Genomic DNA, 20992 nt, shown 5'->3' with positions numbered 1-20992 from the left:
CCTCCAGCAGAGTAGCCTAGATTTCTTACATGGTGGCTCAGGGTTCCAAGAGTTGGAAGCCCTGAGCCACCATGTAAGAAATCTAGGCTACTCTAGATTAAAGAGTAATAATTACTCTTATTAAAGATAGCCTAGATTTGGCATAGGATTCCTTTTGCCACGTTCTATTGATCAAATCTGTCATGTGACAGCCTAAATTCAAAAGGTGGAGGAACATTTACCTCTTGCTGGGGAAGTGGCCTGTCCACCATCTTTGGAGACGAACTACCACATATTCTTTATTGATCTTTATTTGATCTAGAATTTTCTTCATAAAAGTATTTAAAATTTGTGTTGTTATAGTAGTTTGCATGTTTTTTCTTTTATAGCCTACTAAGCAGTTATTGCTAATATGAAGGAAAGATATTGTCTTTGATACATTTGATACATTTATTTATTTAATAATCACCTTACTAACTGGTCTTATTCATTCTAGTTACTTATTTTAACATCTTGGTTCTCCTGAGAAGATAATCATACTATCTGAAAATAAAGATTTTTTTCTCCTCTTTTTCAACAGTTAAGTCTCTTATCTATTGCACCAGTTAAGACTTCCTAAAAAAGACTAATAGGAAGCAGCCTTGTTTTGCTTTTGTATAATTGTTGTATAATTTTTAAGTACAAGTTTATTGAAGTTGTAAGCTGGACATATTTTATCAACATACATATTTCCCAGAGCTAAATTAAACCACTTATTTTCATATGCTAATACAATACAAATGAATAGAAAGGTAGGTTCTTATTCCAGATAAATTGAATTTAGGGAGGGGGACAATAAAATAAGATGAGGAAGAAAGTAATATATTTTGGACACTGCAATATTTTCTCCCTGAAATCTATAAACTTATTCCCAAAATAAATCATAACCATAAAATATTCCATTAACTCCCACAAATAGCTAATATCTCTGAATAAATATAAAACATCATAAATCTCAGCAATTTGTCCTTTCTTCTCAAGCATGACTATTTACACTACATGTAAAGAATCATATTAAGTATATAAATATTTAGAATATGGCTTTTCAGCCCTCTTATACTCACACGTGGCTGATATTCATACGGTGGAGCATATTCTTCAGCATATGTTGTCAATGCACACCTAAGAAGGGTAAGTCAGTATTTAAGAAAAGAATGACTCCAAAAGAAAAATATTTAAAAATTTTAGTAGCATATGTTTTATATGCAATAAAAACATTTCAAGGAAGATTGGCCCTAGTAAAAATTTAAAACTTTTAAAATTCCCAGGTCTCATTTATAGTGTTAACTAACACCAGCAAGGTGCCTTCCTTCAATTACTTCCAATTCAGCACCACCTACTATTCTCCAGTACTAATGATATGCTACCAACTCCAAGTCCCTAAGCTCAGGTGCATTCCAGACAAAGCATTCTCTTTTCCACTCACTTTCTGCTTCTCAAACCTTTTTGACCCTATGCCCCGTGTTCTCTGTTAGATGACAACTGAAAAATAAGAGAAGACAACCAGGTGGACTGAGATTACATAGCTTCCCCAACCTCCACCCCATGACACACATAGAACGGGTGAATGAAATACATCCTCCTCTCCCAAGTCTACAAACACAGCCAAGGGAAACCACGCAGTGCTAGTAATGAAGAGGATATTCATTAGAACGGGAGGCCATAAGCTGATGTCCCAAGACTCAAAGCTGGAGTTTGAACTGCCTATCAAGGGCAGGAGACGTGGCCTTGGGTTCACAGACGGCACAGAGCTAAACTGCTACTTACAGCCAGGAGTCTGTAAAGGCTGTACCTCATATCAAAGAGACCAAAGAAACTCCAGCCATCAGACCAGAAACTTGCAAGAAAGTTTCTCTCTTTCAGCATTCAGAATGGGGGAAAAAATTATTCTCCTATGAGAAATTACAGTCCTGCTTCTGTTCCTGGCAATATTATGGGATTAGATGGTCAAAGAAACTCCTCTGAGAACTACACTCCTAAAAATATCGGATACAATGAAATTTAAACATTTTAACGCATGGCTGACCTGGTGGGAAAGCAGAGAACTCAACAAGTAAAAGAATTCAAAAATAATTAGGAAGTCAACTAGGAATGGTTATTGGGTACAGGTGCTAATATTTATCTGCTGGTAAGCACCAATTGCTGCCGGTCTTTCAAGGTGTGATTTCCAGAAGGGCAGCATTAGCATTATCTGGGGACTTGTAAGAAACGCAAATACTTGGAGGCTAACCCAGATCTGAATTAGAAACTCTGGGGGTGGGCCCAGCAATCTATGTTCTAACAAGTACTCTAGGTGATTCTAAAAGTCTGAGTATTGGCAATTAAAAGAATAAAAATTAGAAGTGTAACTTTCAAACCAGCAAATAGGATATTATTTTCAAATAACAATCTAATAAAAAGCAGGAGAGGAGAATAAAAGAGAAAAATCAGAAGAACAAATTAAAATCATAAAAAATTAAATATCTTGCCAATCACAATGAAAGTAAAGGGACTAAACCCATCAGTGAAAGTATTTTCTCGAACTTAAATTGAACATCAAGTTGTATGATACAGCCCAACTCTATGCTTTTTTTTTTTTTTGGTTTTTGCTTTTCAAGTATAGTTGATTTATAATATTATATTAGTTTCAGGTACAGCATAGTGATTCAGTATTTTTATAGATTATACTTTATTAACAGTTATTACAGGGGGAGAGTTCCAAGAAGGTGGAGGAGTAAGACATGGAGATCACCTTCCTCCCCACAAATACATCAAAAATACATCTACATGCGGAACAGCTCCTACAGAGCACCTACTGAACGCTGGCAGAAGACCTCAGACTTCCCAAAAGGCAAGAAACTCCCCATGTACCTGGGTAGGGCAAAAGAAAAAAGAAAAAACAGAGACAAAGAATAGGGACGGGACCTGCACCTCTGAGAGGCAGCTGTGAAGGAGGAAAAGCTTCAACACACAAGGAAGCCCCTTCACTGGCAGAGACGAGGGTGGTGGGAGGGAAGCTTCAGAGCCATGGAGGAGAGCGCAGCAATAGGGATGCAGAGGGCAAAGCGGAGAGACTCCCGCACAGAGGATCGGTGCCGACCAGCACTCACCAGCCCGAGAGGATTGTCTGCTCACCCGCTGGGGCGGGCGGGGGCTGGGAGCTGAGGCTCGGGCTTCGGAGGTCAGACCCCAGGGACAGGACTGCGGTTGTTGGCGTGAACACAGCCTAAAGGGGGTTAGTGCGTCACAGCTAGCCGGGAGGGAGTCCGGGAGAAACTCTGGAACTGCCTAAGAGGCAAGAGACCATTGTTTCGGGGTGTGTGAGGAGAGGGGATTCAGAGCACCGCCTAAACGAGCTCCAGAGACAAGCGCGAGCCACGGCTATCAGCGCGGACCCCAGTGACGGGCATGAGACGCTAAGGCTGCTGTTGCCACTAAGAAGCCTGTGTGCGAGCACAGGTCACAATCCACACCTACCCTCCCGGAAGCCTGTGCAGCCTGCCACTGCCAGGGTCCCGGGATCCAGGGACAACTTCCCCAGGAGAACACACGGTGAACCTCAGGCTGGTGCAACGTCACGCTGGCCTCTGCCGCCGCAGGCTCGCCCCACATTCCGTACCCCTCCCTCCCCCTGGCCTGAGTGAGCCAGAGCCCCCGAATCAGCTGCTTCTTTAACCCCGTCCTCTCTGAGCGAAGAACAGACGCCCTCAGGTGACCTACACGCAGAGGCGAGGCCAAATCCAAAGCTGAACCCCGGGGGCTATGCGAACAAAGAAGAGAAAGGAAATTTCTCCCAGCAGCCTCAGGAACAGCGGATTAAATCTCCACAATCAGATTGATGTACCCTGCACCTCTGGAATAGCTGAATAGACAACAAATCATCCCAAAATTGAGGCAGTGGACTTTGGAAGCAACTGTAGACTTGGGGTTTGCTTTCTGCATCTAAGTTGTTTCTGGTTTTAGGTTTATCTTAGTTTAGTATTTAGAGCTTCCTATCATTGGTAGATTTGTTTATTGATTCTGTTGCTTTCTTCCTTTTTTTTATATACATATATATATTTTTCCTTTTTCTCCTTTTGTGAGTGTGTATGTGTATGCTTCTTTGTGTGATTTTGTCTGTATAGCTTTACTTTTACTATTTGTCCTAGAGTTCTGTCTGTCCAGAGTTTTTTTTTTTTTTTAGTATAGTTTTTAATGCTTGTTATTATTGGTGGATTTGTTTTTTGGTTTGGTTGCTCTCTCTTTCTTTCTTTTTCTTTATTACTTTTTAATTTTTTTAAGTTTTAATAATTTCTTTTATTTTTTAATTTACTAACTTTATTTTTTCCTTTGTTTTTTTTCCCTCCCTTTTCTTCTGAGCCATGTGGCTGATGGGGTCTTGGTGCTCCAGCCGAGTGTCAGGCCTGAGCCTCTGAGGTGTGAGAGCTGAGTTCAGGACATAGGTCCACCAGAGACCTCCCGGCCCCGCATAATATCAAACAGCAAAAGCTCTCTCAGAGCTCTCCATCTCAACACTAAGACCCAGCTCCATTCAATGACCAGTAAGCTACAGTGCTGGACACCCTATGACAAACAACTAGCAAGACAGGAACACAACACCACCCATTAGCAGAGAGGCTGCCTAAAATCATAAGTTCACAGATACCCCAAAACACAACACCAGATGTGGTCCTGCCCACCAGAAAGACAAGATTCAACCTCAACCACCAGAACACAGGCACTAGTCCCCTCCACCAGGAGGCCTACAAAACCCACTGAAGCAACCTTACCCACTGGGGGCAGACATCAAAAACAATGGGAACTATGAACCTACAGCCTGCAGAAAGGAGACCCCAAACACAGTAAGTTAAACAAAATGAGAAGACAGAGAAATACACAGCAGATGAAGGAGCAAGGTAAAAACCCACCAGACCAAACAAATGAAGAGGAAATAGGCAGTCAACCTGAAAAAGAATTCAGAGTAATGATAGTAAAGATGATCCCAAATCTTGGAAATAGAATGGAGAAAATAAAAGAAACGTTTAACAAGGACCTAGAAGAACTAAAGAGGAAACAAACAATGATGAAACAGCACAATAAATGAAATTAAAAATTCTCTAGAAGGAATCAATACCAGAATAACTGAGGCAGAAGAAAGGGTAAGTGACCTGGAAGATAAAATAGCAGAAATAACTACTGCAGAGCAGAATAAAAACAAAAGAATGAAAAGAATTGAGGACAGTCTCACAGACCTCTGGGACAACATTAAATGCACCAACATTCGAATTATAGGGGCCCCAGAAGAAGAGGAGAAAAAGAAAGGGACTGAGAAAATATCTGAAGAGATTATAGTTAAAAACGTCCCTAATATGGGACAGGAAATAGTCAATCAAGTCTGGGAAGCACAGAGAGTCCCATACAGGATAAATCCAAGGAGAAACATGCCAAGACACATATTAATGAAACTATCAAAAATTAAATACTAACAAAAAATATTAAAAGCACCAAGGGAAAAGCAACAAATAACATACAAAGGAATCCCCATAAGGTTAAGAGCTGATCATTCAGCAGAAACTCTGCAAGCCAGAAGGGAGTGGCAGGATATATTTAAAGTGATGAAAGAGAAAACCTACAACCAAGATCACTCTATTCAGCAAAGATCTCATTCAGATTCGACGGAGAAATTAAAACCTTTACAGACAAGCAAAAGCTGAGAGAATGCAGCACCACCATACCAGCTTTACAACAAATGCTAAAGGAACTTCTCTAGGCAGGAAACACAAGAGAAGGAAAAGACCTACAATAACAAACCCAAAACAATTTAAAAAGTGGTAATAGGAACACACATATCGATAAATATTTTAAATGTAAATACATTAAATGCTCCGACCAAAAGACATAGACTGGCAGAATGGATACAAAAACAAGACCCGTATATATGCTGTCTACAAGAGACCCACTTCAGACCTAGGGACACATACAGACTGAAAGTGAGGGGATGGAAAAAGATATTCCATGCAAATGGAAATCAAAAGAAAGTTGGAGTAGCAATTCTCATACGAGACAAAATAGACTTTAAAATAAAGACTATTACAAGAGACAAAGAAGGACACTACATAATGATCAAGGGATCAATCCAAGAAGAAGATATAACAATTGTAAATACTTATGCACCCAACATAGGAGCACCTCAATACTTAAGGCAAATGCTAACAGCCATAAAAGGGGAAATCGACAGTAACACAATCATAGTAGGGGATTTAACACCCCACTTTCACCAATGGACAGATCATCCAAAATGAAAATAAATAAGGAAACACAAGCTTTAAATGATACATTAAGCAAGATGGACTTAATTGATATTTACAGGACATTCCATCCAAAAACAACAGAATAAACTTTCCTCTCAAGTGCTCATGGAACATTCTCCAGGACAGATCATATCTTGTGTCACAAATCAAGCCTTGGTAAATTTAAGAAAATTGAAATCGTATCAAGTGTCTTTTCCAACCATAACGCTATGAGACTAGATATAAATTACAAGAAAAAAATACTGTAAAAAATACAAACACATGGACGCTAAACAATACGCTAATAAATAACCAAGAGAACACTGAAGAAATCAAAGAGGAAATCCAAAAATACCTAGAAACAAATGACAGTGAAAACACAACAGCCCAAAACCTATGGGATGCAGCAAAAGCAGTTCTAGGAGGGAAGTTTATAGCAATACAATCCTACCTCAAGAAACAAGAAACATCTCAAATAAACAACCTAACCTTACACCTAAAGCAAGTAGAGAAAGAAGAACAAAAAAACCCCAAAGTTGGCAGAAGGAAAGAAATCATAAAGATCAGATCAGAAATAAATGAAAAAGAAATGAAGGAAACAATAGCAAAGATCAATAACACTAAAAGCTAGTTCTTTGAGAAGATAAACAAAATTGATAAACCACTAGCCAGACTCATCAAGAAAAAATGGGAGAACACTCAAATCAATAGAATTAGAAATGAAATAGGAGAAGCAACAACTGACACTGCAGAAATACAAAGGATCATGAGAGATTACTACAAGCAACTCTATGCCAATAAAATGGACAACCTGGAAGAAATGGACAAATTCTTAGAAAAGCACAACCTCCAGAGACTGAACCAGGAAGAAATAGAAAACATGAACAGACCAATCACAAGCACTGAAATTGAAACTGTGATTGAAAACAAAAGCCCAGGACCAGATGGATTCACTGGCGAATTCTATCAAACATTTAGAGAAGAACTAACACCTATCCTTCTCAAACTCTTCCAAAATATAGCAGAGGGAGGAACACTCCCAAACTCATTCTACAAGGCCACCATTTCCCTGATACCAAAACCAGACAAAGATATCACAAAAAAAGAAAACTACAGATCAATATCACTGATGAACACAGATGCAAAAATCCTCAACAAAATACTAGCAAACAGAATCCAACAGCACATTAAAAGGATCATACCTCATGATCAAGTGGGGTTTATCCCAGGAATGCAAAGATTCTTCAATATATGCAAATCAATCAATGTGATATACCATATTAACAAACTGAAGGAGAAAGACCATATGATCATCTCAATAGATGCAGAAAAAGCTTTTGACAAAATTCAACATCCATTTATGTTAAAAACTCTCCAGAAAGCAGGCATAGAGGGAACTTACCTCAATGTAAGAGAGGTCCTATATGACAAACCGACAGCCAACATCGTTCTCAATGGTGAAAAACTGAAACCATTTCCACTAAGATCGGGAATGAGACAAAGTTGCCCACTCTCACCACTATTATTCAACATAGTTTTGCAAGTTTTAGCCACAGCAATCAGAAAAGAAAAAGAAATAAAAGGAATCCAAATGGAACAGAAGAAGTAAAACTGTCACTGTTTGCAGATGACATGATACTATACATAGAGAATCCTAACGATGCTACCAGAAAACTACTAGAGCTAATCAGTGAATTTGGTAAAGTAGCAGGATACAAAATTAATGCACAGAAATCTCTGGCATTCCTATACACTAATGATGAAAAATCTGAAAGAGAAATTACGGAAACACTCCCATTTACCATTGCAACAAAAAGAATAAAATACCTAGGAATAAAACTACTTAAGGAGGTAAAAGACCTGTAATGCAGAAAACTGTAAGACACTGATGAAAGAAACTAAAGATAATACAAACATATGGAGAGATATACCACGTTCTTGGATTGGAAGAATCAACATTGTGAAAATTATTCTACTACCCAAAGCAATCTACAGGCTCAATGCAATCCCTATCAAACTACCAATGGCATTTTTCACAGAACTAGAACAAAATATTTCACAATTTGTATGGAAACACAAAAGATCCTAAATAGCCAAAGCAATCTTTTTTCTTTTTTTTTTTTCAGTACGCGGGCCTCTCACTGTTGTGGCCTCTCCTGTCACGGAGCACAGGCTCCGGACGCGCAGGCTCAGTGGCCATGACTCACGGGCCCAGCCACTCTGCAGCATGTGGGATCTTCCTGGACTGGGGCATGAACCCGTGTCCCCTGCATTGGCAGGTGGACTCTCAACCACTGCACCACCAGGGAAGCCCGCCAAAGCAATCTTGAGAAAGAAAAATGGAGCTGGAGGAATCAGTCTCCTGGATTTCTGACTATACTACAAAGCTACAGTAATCAAGACAGTATGGTACTGGCACAAAAACAGAAATATACATCAATGGAACAGAATAGAAATCCCAGAGATAAACCCATGCACATATGGTCACCATATTTTTGATAAAGGAGGCAAGAACATACAATGGAGAAAAGATGGCCGCTTCAATAAGTGGTGCTGAGAAAACTGGACAGCTACATGTAAAAGAATGAAATTAGAACACTCCCTAACACCATACACAAAAATAAACTCAAAATGGATTAAAGACCTAAATGTAAGGCCAGACACTACAAAACTCTTAGAGGAAAACATAGGCAGAACACTCTATGACATAAATCACAGCAAGATCCTATTGACCCACCTCCTAGAGAAATGGAAATAAAAACAAAAATAAACAAATGGGACCTAGTGAAACTTAAAAGCTTTTGCACAGCAAAGGAAACCATAAACAAGGTGAAAAGACAACCCTCAGAATGGGAGAAAATATTTGCAAACAAAGCAACTGTCAAAGGATTAATCTCCAAAATTTATAAGCAGCTCATGCATCTCAATATCAAAAAAACAAACAACCCAATCCAAAAATGGGTGGACGACCTAAATAGACATTTCTCTAAGGAAGGCATACAGATGGCCATGAGGCACATGAAAAGATGCTCAACATCACTAATTATTAGAGAACTGCAAATCAAAACCACAATGAGGTATCACCTCACACCAGTCAGAAAGGCCATCATCAAAAAATCTACAAACAATAAATGCTGGAAAGGGTGTGGAGAAAAGGGAATGCTCTTGCATTGTTGGTGGGGATGTAAATTGATACAGCCACTATGGAGAACAGTATGGAGGTTCCTTAAAAACTAAAAATGGAACTACCATACGATACAGCAATCCCACTACTGGGCATATACCCTGAGAAAACCATAATTCAAAAAGAGTCATGTACCACAATGTTCATTGCAGCTCTATTTACAACAGCCAGGACATGGAAGCAACCTAAGTTTCCATCGACAGATTAATGGATAAAGAAGATGTGGCACATATATACAATGGAATATTACTCAGCCATAAAAAGAAACAAAATTGAGTTATTTGTAGTGAGGTTGATGGACGTAGAGTCTGTCATACAGAGTGAACTAAGTCAGAAAGAGAAAAACAAATACTGTATGCTAACATATATATATGTAATCTAAAAAAACTCAAAAAACAAAAAACACATAATTCTGAAGAACCTAGGGGCAGGACAGGAATAAACACGCAGATGTTGAGAATGGACTTGAGGACACAGGGAAGGGGAAGAGTAAGCTGGGAGAAAGTAAGAGAGTGGCATGGACTTATATATACTACCAAACATAAAATAGGTAGCTAGTGGGAAGCAGTCGAATAGCATAGGGAGATTAGCTCGGTGCTTTGTGACCACCTAGAGGGGTGGGATAGGTAGGATGGGTGGGAGACACAAGAGGGAGAAGATATGGGGATATATGTATACGTATAGCTGATTCACTTTGTTGTAAAGCAGAAACTAACACACCATTGTAAAGTAATTATACTCCAATAAAGATGTTAATCAATCAATCAATAAAATAACATGGGGAAAAAAAAAAAAGACGGCATCCTTCCCTAATGGGAAAATACTAAGAACAAGTCTAAGACTAGAGGATTTGAACATTGACTTTCCAAGAAAAAGACTTGGAAAGTATGCAAGACTATAACAGCAGTCTTGGGAAGGCACTGCTCTGGCGACTAACGAGGTAAAGAAAAATAAGAAATCAAGCCCAGAAATTAAGGGTCCTAGAACCACCACTCTTCTAAAAAAGATGCCATTAATGAAATAAAGTTCACTTCACTGATTCTACAGAAGAAGGCACTCTTGAACCAAGATATTGAGGAAACTGTCCAACCTTCTCATTCCCCCGCTGTACAATTACCTGATTGCTACTAGTCCAAGAAAATTCAACATACTTAAACAGCGAAGGGCAACATTACTATGAGAAGAAAACAGTAAATGAAAATCAAAACTAAGCTGATGAAAATCCTCCCCAGAAACATTTTCCCAAATAGTCACAGAAGTCCATCAGCATTTCTATTCAATGATGTACTAGAGATTCTAGCAAATACCGTAATATAAGAAAAAGAAGAAAAGAAGAAAACTGCAATGGAAGAACAATATTTTCATTTTCCAACAGATGATAAGGTTGTATGTTAGAATACCCATGAGAATCTACAAATCATAAAAGGAGGCAAGTTCCAGGAAGGTTGTTGGATACAAGATCAATATACAAAAGTATCATAGCAATACACCAGCAACAAGAAATTAGAAAGTGTAATTAAAGTGGTAAAATCCCACTTATAATTGCAATAAAATCTCTAAGCTTCCAATAGGAATACAACTAATGTAAGATTGACATTTATGGAGAAAATTTATTAAAATTTTTAAAGGACATAAAATAACTCCTTTATTTATGATGGATGACTCAATGTATATTACATATGTATATGTATATATATATACATATATAATTTCTAAAAGGTTTACTGTCTGACATTTTATATATAGGTCTTGATTAAATTATAATTTAAAAGTCCTATTGCTAAAAAGACAGTATAAACAGAGTTACAAGAGAAGGTATAGACTAGAAGAAGGTATTACAAAATTAACCAACACAAGATTAGTACCGAGAATAAAAAATTATTATAAATCAATAAAAGACAAAATCCCATAAAAATGGATTTTTTAAATAACTAGCCAATTCACAGTAGAAGAAATTAGAATGGCTAATTATTATTTCAAAATAAATTCAGGCTTAAATTTCAGTCTTAAATTCAGTAATTAGTGAAATGCAAAGTAAAACAACAATGATGTACCATTTTATATCCATTAGACTATTAAAAAGGAAAAATTTTCTACAATGTTGATAAGGATATGAAACAATAAACATATTCATACACTACTGGTGGCAATATTTTTCAAAATTGAAGGTGCACATATCGTAATACCCAGCAATTCTATTTCTGAGTATAAAGAAACCCTTGCATATATACTCAAGGAGACAAGTATACAGACACTCAATGAAGCCTTATTTGTAATAGTGAAATTTTGGAAATTAATGTTCATCAATAGGGTGGATATATGGATGGCTAGATAAATCATTTCTCAAAAAAATTATGAAGCAAATATGGTAAAAATATTAAGTTACATTATAACTGGCTAATGAGTAGATGGGTGTTTGAAAGTATTTTATATGGAAATATTCCATCTTAAAATGTTTAAGTGTGAATAGATGACAACGAACTTGTTTCCCTGCTTTATTCTCATCTAAAGTTATGACTCAAATGATATAATTATCAGGCAAATATCAGAGTTTGCTTTAGGCAGGCTGACCTTGCAAGCCAGCATCCGGCATCTCTCAACTCACTCATCAGGCGTTTTTCACAGGCAGAAACCCATTCCCCATGTTCAGGCTCTTCTCCCTCTCTTTATTTTCACCTCCCAGCACAGAGTCTGATACAAGGTAGCACTGAAAAATATTTACTAAATGAATAAAGCAATAAAAATAAAATTAAAATATAAAGAGATATCTATTTACCACAATGAGAATTCAAAGTAAATAGAGGCAGAAGATTATTCAATTATCTTTTTGAAAAGGCAATGTAGCTTGACCAAATGGAAACTTTTACAGCACTGAATGATGAATTTCAGTCAGTTACAGTTACTTATAAACTCTTTGTGATTCCCCCTTCCTTTTTTTATAAATTTGAAGAAGGGGGTAACAATCTTTAAGTGATATATTTAATCAAATTTGTCTTTTGAGAATAAAAATATGAAAAACCAACATGGATCTTCCTCTTAGATATCAGCTTAAAGTTGTAGCCAAATAAACAATATAAGGAAGGAAAGATCAAGTCCATTAGAAGAGAAATGGCCTTCAGAGAAACTCAGGAGAGCAAAAGGGGAGAAAGATAAGAGAGGCATTGGTTCTAGGCATATCCTGGGGAAGAGGTGCTCTGGCTCATAAATAGACCTCTCTGGTTATAGGAAGAGAGCTGGAGTATATCAATGTCAGGGCTCCAATCCAACTTATGGCAGCCAACAATGAGTTTAATTCACGTCTGGAGCCACAGGAGCAAGCCTATGCCATGTGGCCCTCCTCTACCACTCCATCACTATCCATAGCTGATAGGTCCAAATGTCAGCCTCCAGCCCATGTCAGTCAGAGATCTCCCATGGGATTTCTTAATAGACACCAATGGGAAAGGGTCAGTCACTCTCCTGTGATGAGAACCATGGGATGTAATGTCCCCACACTCAGAGGGAGCAAATGAAGCCAACAGGAAGAGAATCCTGGACGTTTTCTAGTCCTGATTCCAGCAGTCTCTGAAGCCCAGCTCTTCAATGGACCTTCCCAGAGTTCCATGAGGTATTCCAATACTGTTTTTAATAAACTCCCTTTTTGGTCCAAGATAATTTTAATTGTGCCTTCTCTCACTTACTACCAAAAGAGTCTTATTACAATCAGGCAGTCAAAGTCTGAGGCCATTGATCATTGTAATCATATAACTAACTCCCTTCACTCTGATTCCAAGCAAACTGGCAACCATTTGATTACAGTTTGGCTTTCTATACAGTTTTTTTTTTTTACTGAGAGAGAATGCTTTTATTAGGCTGACATGACTAGTGTGCTTGAAGATTTTATTTCTCATTATAAATTAACTAATTAGAATTCTGGCTTTTCTTCTGAGTTTAATGAGCACAAGTCAGTTTCCATGAGTCAGATAAATTCTGAAGCACAGACAAAATTGTCTTCCTGGAAATGTAAAACTAAAGACCAGATGCTGGTAAATTCACCAAGATAATGCCACCATGAAAGGACGCTTGGAAGTTCGCCAGCTGGCTTTCACCCAGCACCACCCACAGTTTGCCACATATGCCCTCTTCAACCTTTAACAGTTGTAAGGTAGAGAACAACTAAAGGTGTTTTGTAAGATGAGAAAGGAAAAGGAGTCTGATATTGAAGTTATCATTAAAGCCATGGTATTATTTAAAATACCTAGAGCTGCAATAACACCAGTGGTAACGTGTGATTCTGTGACAAGATGATGTACCAAAATCTAGGACAAGATGATGTACCCTGGAATCACGGTTTCTTAAATCTGGAAGAACTTTAAAGGTCAACTGATTCTTTTCTGTTTTGTCAAGAGAAGGGGCAGATATTTTCTTACCCACCTTCCCAGCAGCCAGAATAATGGCATGTGACATCTATTCAACAAATCAGATGGTCCCACCTAAAAATCTGCATCTAAGTTAGTAACTCAAAGAAGCAGAGAATTAATTTGGAATTAATCTGATTACTGGCAGCAGTAGAAGCAGCATCCATTATTTAGAATGAGTACAGCCACAGAGGGCCACGAATTCTACTTGACTCTGTGTGGTACTAGGGAAGGGGGATCTTACAGCCACTCTGGGAAATTCTGTCTCATTCTCGACAAGCAACCATCATTAAAAAAAAAAAATCTCATATTGAGCTAAAATGGATATCCCTGTCATTTCCTCCTTCTATTTACTAAGGAAGCCATGAAGACCAAATCCGACAGTTCTTCCACAACTGCTGAATGCCAGGACTATTTTTCAGAAAACAACCTTGAAGAAGCCAGTGGGAAAGAGGTGGGGAGGAAAGATGAAGTGGAGGATAATTTGAATCTGCTTTTACTCCTGATCCAAGCCAAGCCCTGACTTAGTTCCCTAGCAGTTTAGAAGCAGTATTCCCCTCCCATCAAGAACACAGAGCTCTGAACCCAGAGATTCTAGTCTCTGCTTTACAACCAAGTGGTCATGGGGCCTTGAGCAAGTAATTTAAACCCTGTGCATCTTAATTTCCCTTATTAGTATCCAATCTATATATATTTATAGAAGGGATGGATTAATTAATGAGGAGTTGGAGTCCTTTATTGCCTCTGTGCTTTGATTTACTCATCTATACAATTAATAAAATACTTACCCAAATGACCTTGTAATGAATGTTAGGAGGAAAGGGATAGTGGACAATGCATGTGAAAGTACTTTGAAGGATACGGAGCACTCTGTCCGCTTAAGCATGAAAGACAGCGTACTATAGTGGTTAAAACCAACACAGCCTCTGCAGTCAGACAGACCAGACATGAATTTAAAGCCCAGCTCTGGTGCTTACTAGGTAAGGAACTTTTGGAAAGTTACTTTACCTCTCTGAACCTCTTTGTAATGGAGATAGGTGCAGCCTCCATTTCAAAGAATGAGAATTAAATGAAATAAGGTACGAAAGCCCTTAGCTCAGTGCCAGACACATAGTATGTGCTCATTAACACTAGAAGAAAAAAACAATACTGCAATGATATTAAGTAAACAGTAGAAGAATGACTTACTTTGCATTTTAATTGGATTATTCAAGCTGCTGGATGGAGAACGGTTTGAAACGGACAAGACTGGAGGCAGAGGAACTAGTTAAGATATTTATATTAGCAGCTGGGTCTGGGTCAGTGACCTCTCTTATGCTCCAGTCTCAAATATCCACTTGCTATCTGACATTTGCTCTTCCTCCCATCTTCACTGCCTCAATGAATGGCCCCATTAACCCCCAGTTGCCTAAGCCAGAAGCCTGGTATTCTACCTCAAGTCTTCTTTACCCTTATAACTAACCAATCATCCAGTAAATGTCTATTCCTCTCTTTTAATACATCTAAAATCTGAACCCTTTTTTCCCTCCACACCACCATCACTAAAGCTCAGGCCCTTATTATGTCTTGCCTTGATTAGTTCAACAGTCTTCTGACTGTAGTCTCAGGTGCCTACCAATCTGTTGTCTGCTTTATGAACACAAATCTGATCATTCCTACACCACACTTGAAAACCTTTCACTCCTGCCTGCAAGATAAAGTCCAAATTCTTTAACATAGCTTTCAGGCCCTGCTTGCTTTGTCCCCAGCATCCCTCTCCAACTTTAGCTGTCATCAGTGCAAACATGTACTCTGTGAACCAGGTATGCCCATCATAGGTCCCACTCCTCCCTGCCTTTGTATGGCCTAGCCTATATCCTCTGCCCGGGGTGTCCTTCTCTCCTGTTGGTCTGGCTAACTCCAACTCCTATTTCATGATTCAACTCAGGTATCACTATGTTTACCCTAGCATGTTGTAGGGTATAAGTTGGCTTATTCGACCCCTATTCCAACCTCCCTTCTCCCTTGTCTTTCTCTAATTAGAAGACTCTTGTAGCCAAGGGTGGCCAGCCAAGGGTGGCCATCTCACAATCTATCCAATAGATGTAAAATGAAGATCCTGAAGAGGGTTTCCTTTATCTCTTTGTTTTCCCACGTCTTCCTTTCTAGAACAGATTGCTGTTGGGAGACATAGTAACCATCTTGAGAGTATGGGGATGAAAGCTACCTAGCAAAGCTGGTAGAGAAGAAAGACAAAAAGACCTTGTATCCTTGATGACATTGTTTAGGTGCCACATCAGTCTTGAACTCCCTTATATTTCATGCTAGATGACCAAATTCCTTAATTATTCAAGTTGCTACTAGTTAGGTTTTCTGTTACTTTCAGTCAAGTATATTCCTTACTAATACATGAGTATTGACTGGTTAATTTTCTGTTTCATATATGAGATAATGAGCTACTTCAGGAATGGGGGTGTCTTTTGTCTCTATACTCCTAATACATAATAGGCACTCATTAAATGTTTATGTTGAAAGAATAAACTCAGATATGTGGCACAAATAGAATTTCTTCAGGCCTAATAACTTTTGGAAGCCATTTGAAAACAATATATTGTTCTTACATGTTAGGGTAATAATTTAACTATGTAAGTAGCAAATATGGGACCAAATTAAATATGGATAGCAGCAAAGATTTCTGTAATTCTGGAAAGTTCTTATTCCTGTGAAAACACCTCTGTGGCTCAAAGATGCATAACATAGTACTATCCACTGGGACCCACTGAAGACTTATTTTAAGTAATTATAAATAATGATAAATTTATGACAATCACATAAACTTCCAATATTATAAAGAGTAATACTAGTAATAGAGGCTCATCATTAATGGCCATGGGATAAAAGGAAATGGGATTAAATATAAATTACACGACATTGACATTTTGAAAACCTTTACCACTCATTTGTTTTATTAGCTCATCAGTTTCAAAAGTTTGAACTGCTTGCATGCCTGATGGATTAGCAATGACAAAACTATACCAATAGGCCAAATAACGGTAGAAGTAGCCATGTAATCATGGTAGTTAGAGACATGAAGTTTGTTTTAATTACCTATTGCTGTGGCTTAAATGTTCCTGACTTAAAATAACAACCATGTTATTATCTCTGATTATTATGTAAGATGATGGGCTCAGCTGGGTGGTTTTTCTGCTCCATGTGATGTCAGTTAGAGCTACAGTCATCCAGGTATTTGACTAGACTGTAATATCCAAGATAGTTCACTCACATGGCTGGCAGCTGGTTTTGTCTGTTGTCTGGGAGCTCAGTTGGAGCTGTCAAATACAGTGTCTTAGTTCTCCACCATGTGGCTTGGGTTACTTATAGCATGTTAGCTAGAGTCCAAGCATCAGAAAGCAACAACTACCAGTCCATTTAAGGTCTGCACTCAGAAGTCTGAGGACGTCAGTTCTGCTACCTTCTATTGATCAAAGCCAGTCATAAGGCCAGCTCAGAATAACCTCTGCCTCTTCAACGGAGCTGTAGCATGCATGTACAGAGAGGGAAGGAACCGTTGGCGGCCACCTCGGGAGACAAGTGACCACACTTTCACCAGTACTTCCTTCAAGAGTTTGGTGCTCAAGGCTAAATGTAGCAATTATCAGCTCTGGGTTTACAAAGGAAAGTGATATTCAGAGTCTTAGTTGATCTATCATTCAGAGAAGCAGCTTAGTAGAGTAGCTAAGACCATGAACTTTGAGGTATGACTGTCTCAGTTAAAATCCTGGCTCATTATTACTTACCAGCTGTGAGAGTCTGAACATGTTACTTGACTTCTCTGTACCTTTTTTCCCCCCTCCATAGAATGTAGATGATGATGGAACCAACTCACAGAGTTTTTATAAGGAGTAAATAAGTCAGCACATGTAAAACTCTTATAATGGTGCCTGGCACATAATAAACACCATATAAGTATTTGCTATTATTAGTATTACTCAAGTTATAAGTTATTCAAGCTTGATGACGAGAAAAAAAAGGGGAAATACCAGCTCACATAAAAAGAATATAATCGGAACTCTTTTTCCACACCTCTGCTTAGCTTCATTTACAGATAGATGCTCCACTAGCAGCAAGACACCCTCTGTAACTTGTCACCTGGAGCACTAGAGGGCACCTTGCTCAAAACTCTGATTACTATCCTAGAGTGCTTTCTGATTGGCCTGGCCTGGGTCATATGCCCAACACTTGGGTTTGTGGGGAGGTGGGAGTGAACAGAATCAGCCCATTTATCATACAGACTAACTGGACTGCACTGAATGGGAGAGAGAATGTTATCCAAAAGAAGAAAGCTGGACACACAGAAATAAAAGGTCCTACAACAAATAAGAAGGGGAATCAACAAAAAGATACATGCACCCATATGTTCATAGCAGCACTATTCATAATAGCCAAGACATGGAGACAACCTAAATATCCATCGACAGATGAATGGATAAAAAAGATGTGGTATCTATACACAATGGAATATTAGCCATAAAAATGAATGAAATAACACCATTTGCAGCAACATGGATGGACACAGAGATTATCATACTAAGTGAAGTAAATCAGAGAAAGACAAATACTATATGATATCACTTATATGCGGAATCTAAAATATGACACAAATGAACTTATCTACAAAACAGAAACAGACTCACAGACATAGAGAACAGATTTGTGGTTTGCCAAGGAGGAGGGATGGATTGGGAGTTTGGGTTTAGCAGATGCAAACTATTTTATATAGAATGGATTAAAAAACAAGGTCCTACTGTATAGCACAGGGAACTATATTCAATATTCTGTGATAAACCATAATGGAAAAGAATATACATATGTGTATATATATATACCCATATATGTGTATGATATATATATATCTGAATCACTTTGCTGTACAACAGAAATTAACACAACATTGTAAATCAACTATACTTCAATAAAATAATTTTTTTTAAAAAAGAAAGGGTATCAAGAATTGAATTCAAAGGACTTCCCTGGTGGCGCAGTGGTTAAGAATCCCCCTGCCAATGCAGGGGACACGGGTTCGATCCCTGGTCCAGGAAGATCCCACATGCCACGGAGCAACTAAGCCCGTGTGCCACAACTACTGAGCCTGCACTCCAGCGCTCACACACCACAATTACTGAGCCCACGCACCTAGAGCCCGTGCTCCACAACAAGGGAAGCCACCGCAATGAGAAGCCCCCGCACCACGGCGAAGAGTAGCCCCCACTCGCCACAACTAGAGGAAGCCCGCGCATAGCAACGAAGACCCAACACAGCCAAAAATAAATAAATTAAAAAAAAAAATAGAATTGAATTCAGGTCTGTCTCATTCTCATTCCATAGTCTTTTCACCACTCCATTCTCCTGTCCACATTTTCTTTGTTGTTATCCTCATCACCATCACCATAGGGCAATTTCTAAACTCTTTTTCTTATGGACAAATGTCCAACAACTGGGTGATATTTTACCAAGAGACAAGCCACAACACAAGCGCCTGAGTAGAAAAGAAAGTAAATGCCTTGCACTTTGAGAAAAAACAAAAAACAAAAAAATAACCTCCTGCTATTCATATTCAGTCCCTTTCCTCTGAAGAGGGCTAAAGGTTTTGCAAATGTTAAATGCTCCAGTGAGAGGAGTAAATTGAGAGAGTTTAAACTGTGGCCTAAGCTTGCTACTGCTGCTGTGAGGCAATCACTCTACACACATATGGATAAGTGCTCTCTGCCAACAATGAAAAGTTAACCGTCTGAACTACTTTTTTTTTTTTTTTTTTGCGGTACGTGGGCCTCTCACTGTTGTGGACTCTCCTGTTGCGGAGCACAGGCTCCGCATGCGCAGGCTCAGTGGCCATGGCTTACGGGCCCAGCCGCTCCGCGGCATGTGGGATCTTCCCGGACCAGGGCACGAACCCGCGTCCCCTGCATTCGCAGATGGACTCTCAACCACTGCGTCACCAGGGAAGCCTCTCACCTACTTTTTGGCCGCATTTAACTTGTCCATTTATGTGACTACAGATGCCTTTCTCCTTTAGAACCATAAAATTTTAGAGCAGGAAAGGACTTTACAGATTAATTGGTTCAATCCTCTCATTTTCCAGATGGAAACAACTGGAGCCCAGAGAGGGTTATTAGCCAGCACAAAGTCACATAGCAGGTTTAGTATAGGTCCCAAAGTAGAATCCAGGTCTCCTATTTTCCTACACCCTTTCTTAAAAACCACATTATGTCCAAAAAGCTACCCAGTGATCTAAAACACTACTAATTTCTTTCTTCTCCCGTCATGTGGATCACATAAACGTTTGGATGATTCTGGGAACTAGACACATTTATCATAAACTTTCAACAATAAACACTAATCACTACCACCAGAAGGCAATGAAATTTAGCAAAAATGACAGGACACATTAGTTAGAGCTGACCTTATGAGAGGTCTACCTTGCTTCTTCTCTATCCTCTAGTAGGTGGTCAGTACTTCTGCGCTGACCTCAAACTGACCCAGGAGCCCATGGACCTGCTTCTCACCCAGCAAATATTCTATGCCAGAATTGGCTTTTTCTTGTAAAAAAAAAAAAAAAAAAAGAACTTCTCCTGTGAACCATTATCCCAGGACCACATACAGTTATATATGTATATTTAAATAAGGGTTTCTGAGAAATATGATCTTAAAATTATATTTATACTATATCTCTTTCAAAATTGGATTTGCTTTATATAGTTTTTGTTCTGTTGTTCTATCATTTTGCTTTCTGGTTTTTTGTTTGTTAAATGGTCACAGACACAGTTGAGATATTATATGTGGAAAACCTTACTTCTTAGAATAAATCAGCTACAACTGTCTGGTTCTACAAACGAATCATGTGATTTTGTATTAGATAATCAGACATCAAGGAGCCTTCTGATAATTAGTGAGTGAGTTTTCCATGCCTCATAAAGAGTACTTCCAAATTAAGTGAAAGTTCCTTGAGGATTCTTGAGAACAAGGTAGGAGGGCAAAGAAAGACTCTTAAATTAACTTACATCTTCGTGTTCCCATCCACTTTTCCTATGTGCCTTAAAGGCAATGTGCCTCACTACTTTGCTACAACTTTAAAGTCTCTATCCATGTAGTAAAAGTAATGTGTGTTA

General features: G+C 38.6%; 1 protein-coding gene across 5 annotated transcripts in view; it reads right to left on the bottom strand.

The window, feature by feature from the left end:
- CFAP95 (cilia and flagella associated protein 95) overlaps nucleotides 1-20992 on the bottom strand; it is a 123720-nt gene that overhangs the window by 18323 nt on the left and 84405 nt on the right. For all 5 annotated transcript variants that reach the window (XM_033440205.2, XM_033440206.2, XM_049710935.1 and 2 more), the window contains one exon: nucleotides 1083-1140. In XM_033440205.2, coding sequence (XP_033296096.1) covers nucleotides 1083-1140 — 58 coding nt within the window. The remainder of the gene's footprint in view (nucleotides 1-1082; nucleotides 1141-20992) is intronic.

This window comes from Orcinus orca, chromosome 6 (assembly GCF_937001465.1).
Source record: "Orcinus orca chromosome 6, mOrcOrc1.1, whole genome shotgun sequence".
In the NCBI taxonomy this organism is placed as follows: Eukaryota; Metazoa; Chordata; class Mammalia; order Artiodactyla; family Delphinidae; genus Orcinus; species Orcinus orca.
The sequence above is the reverse complement of the archived record's forward strand: the minus strand, read 5'-3'. Positions and strand labels throughout refer to the sequence as shown.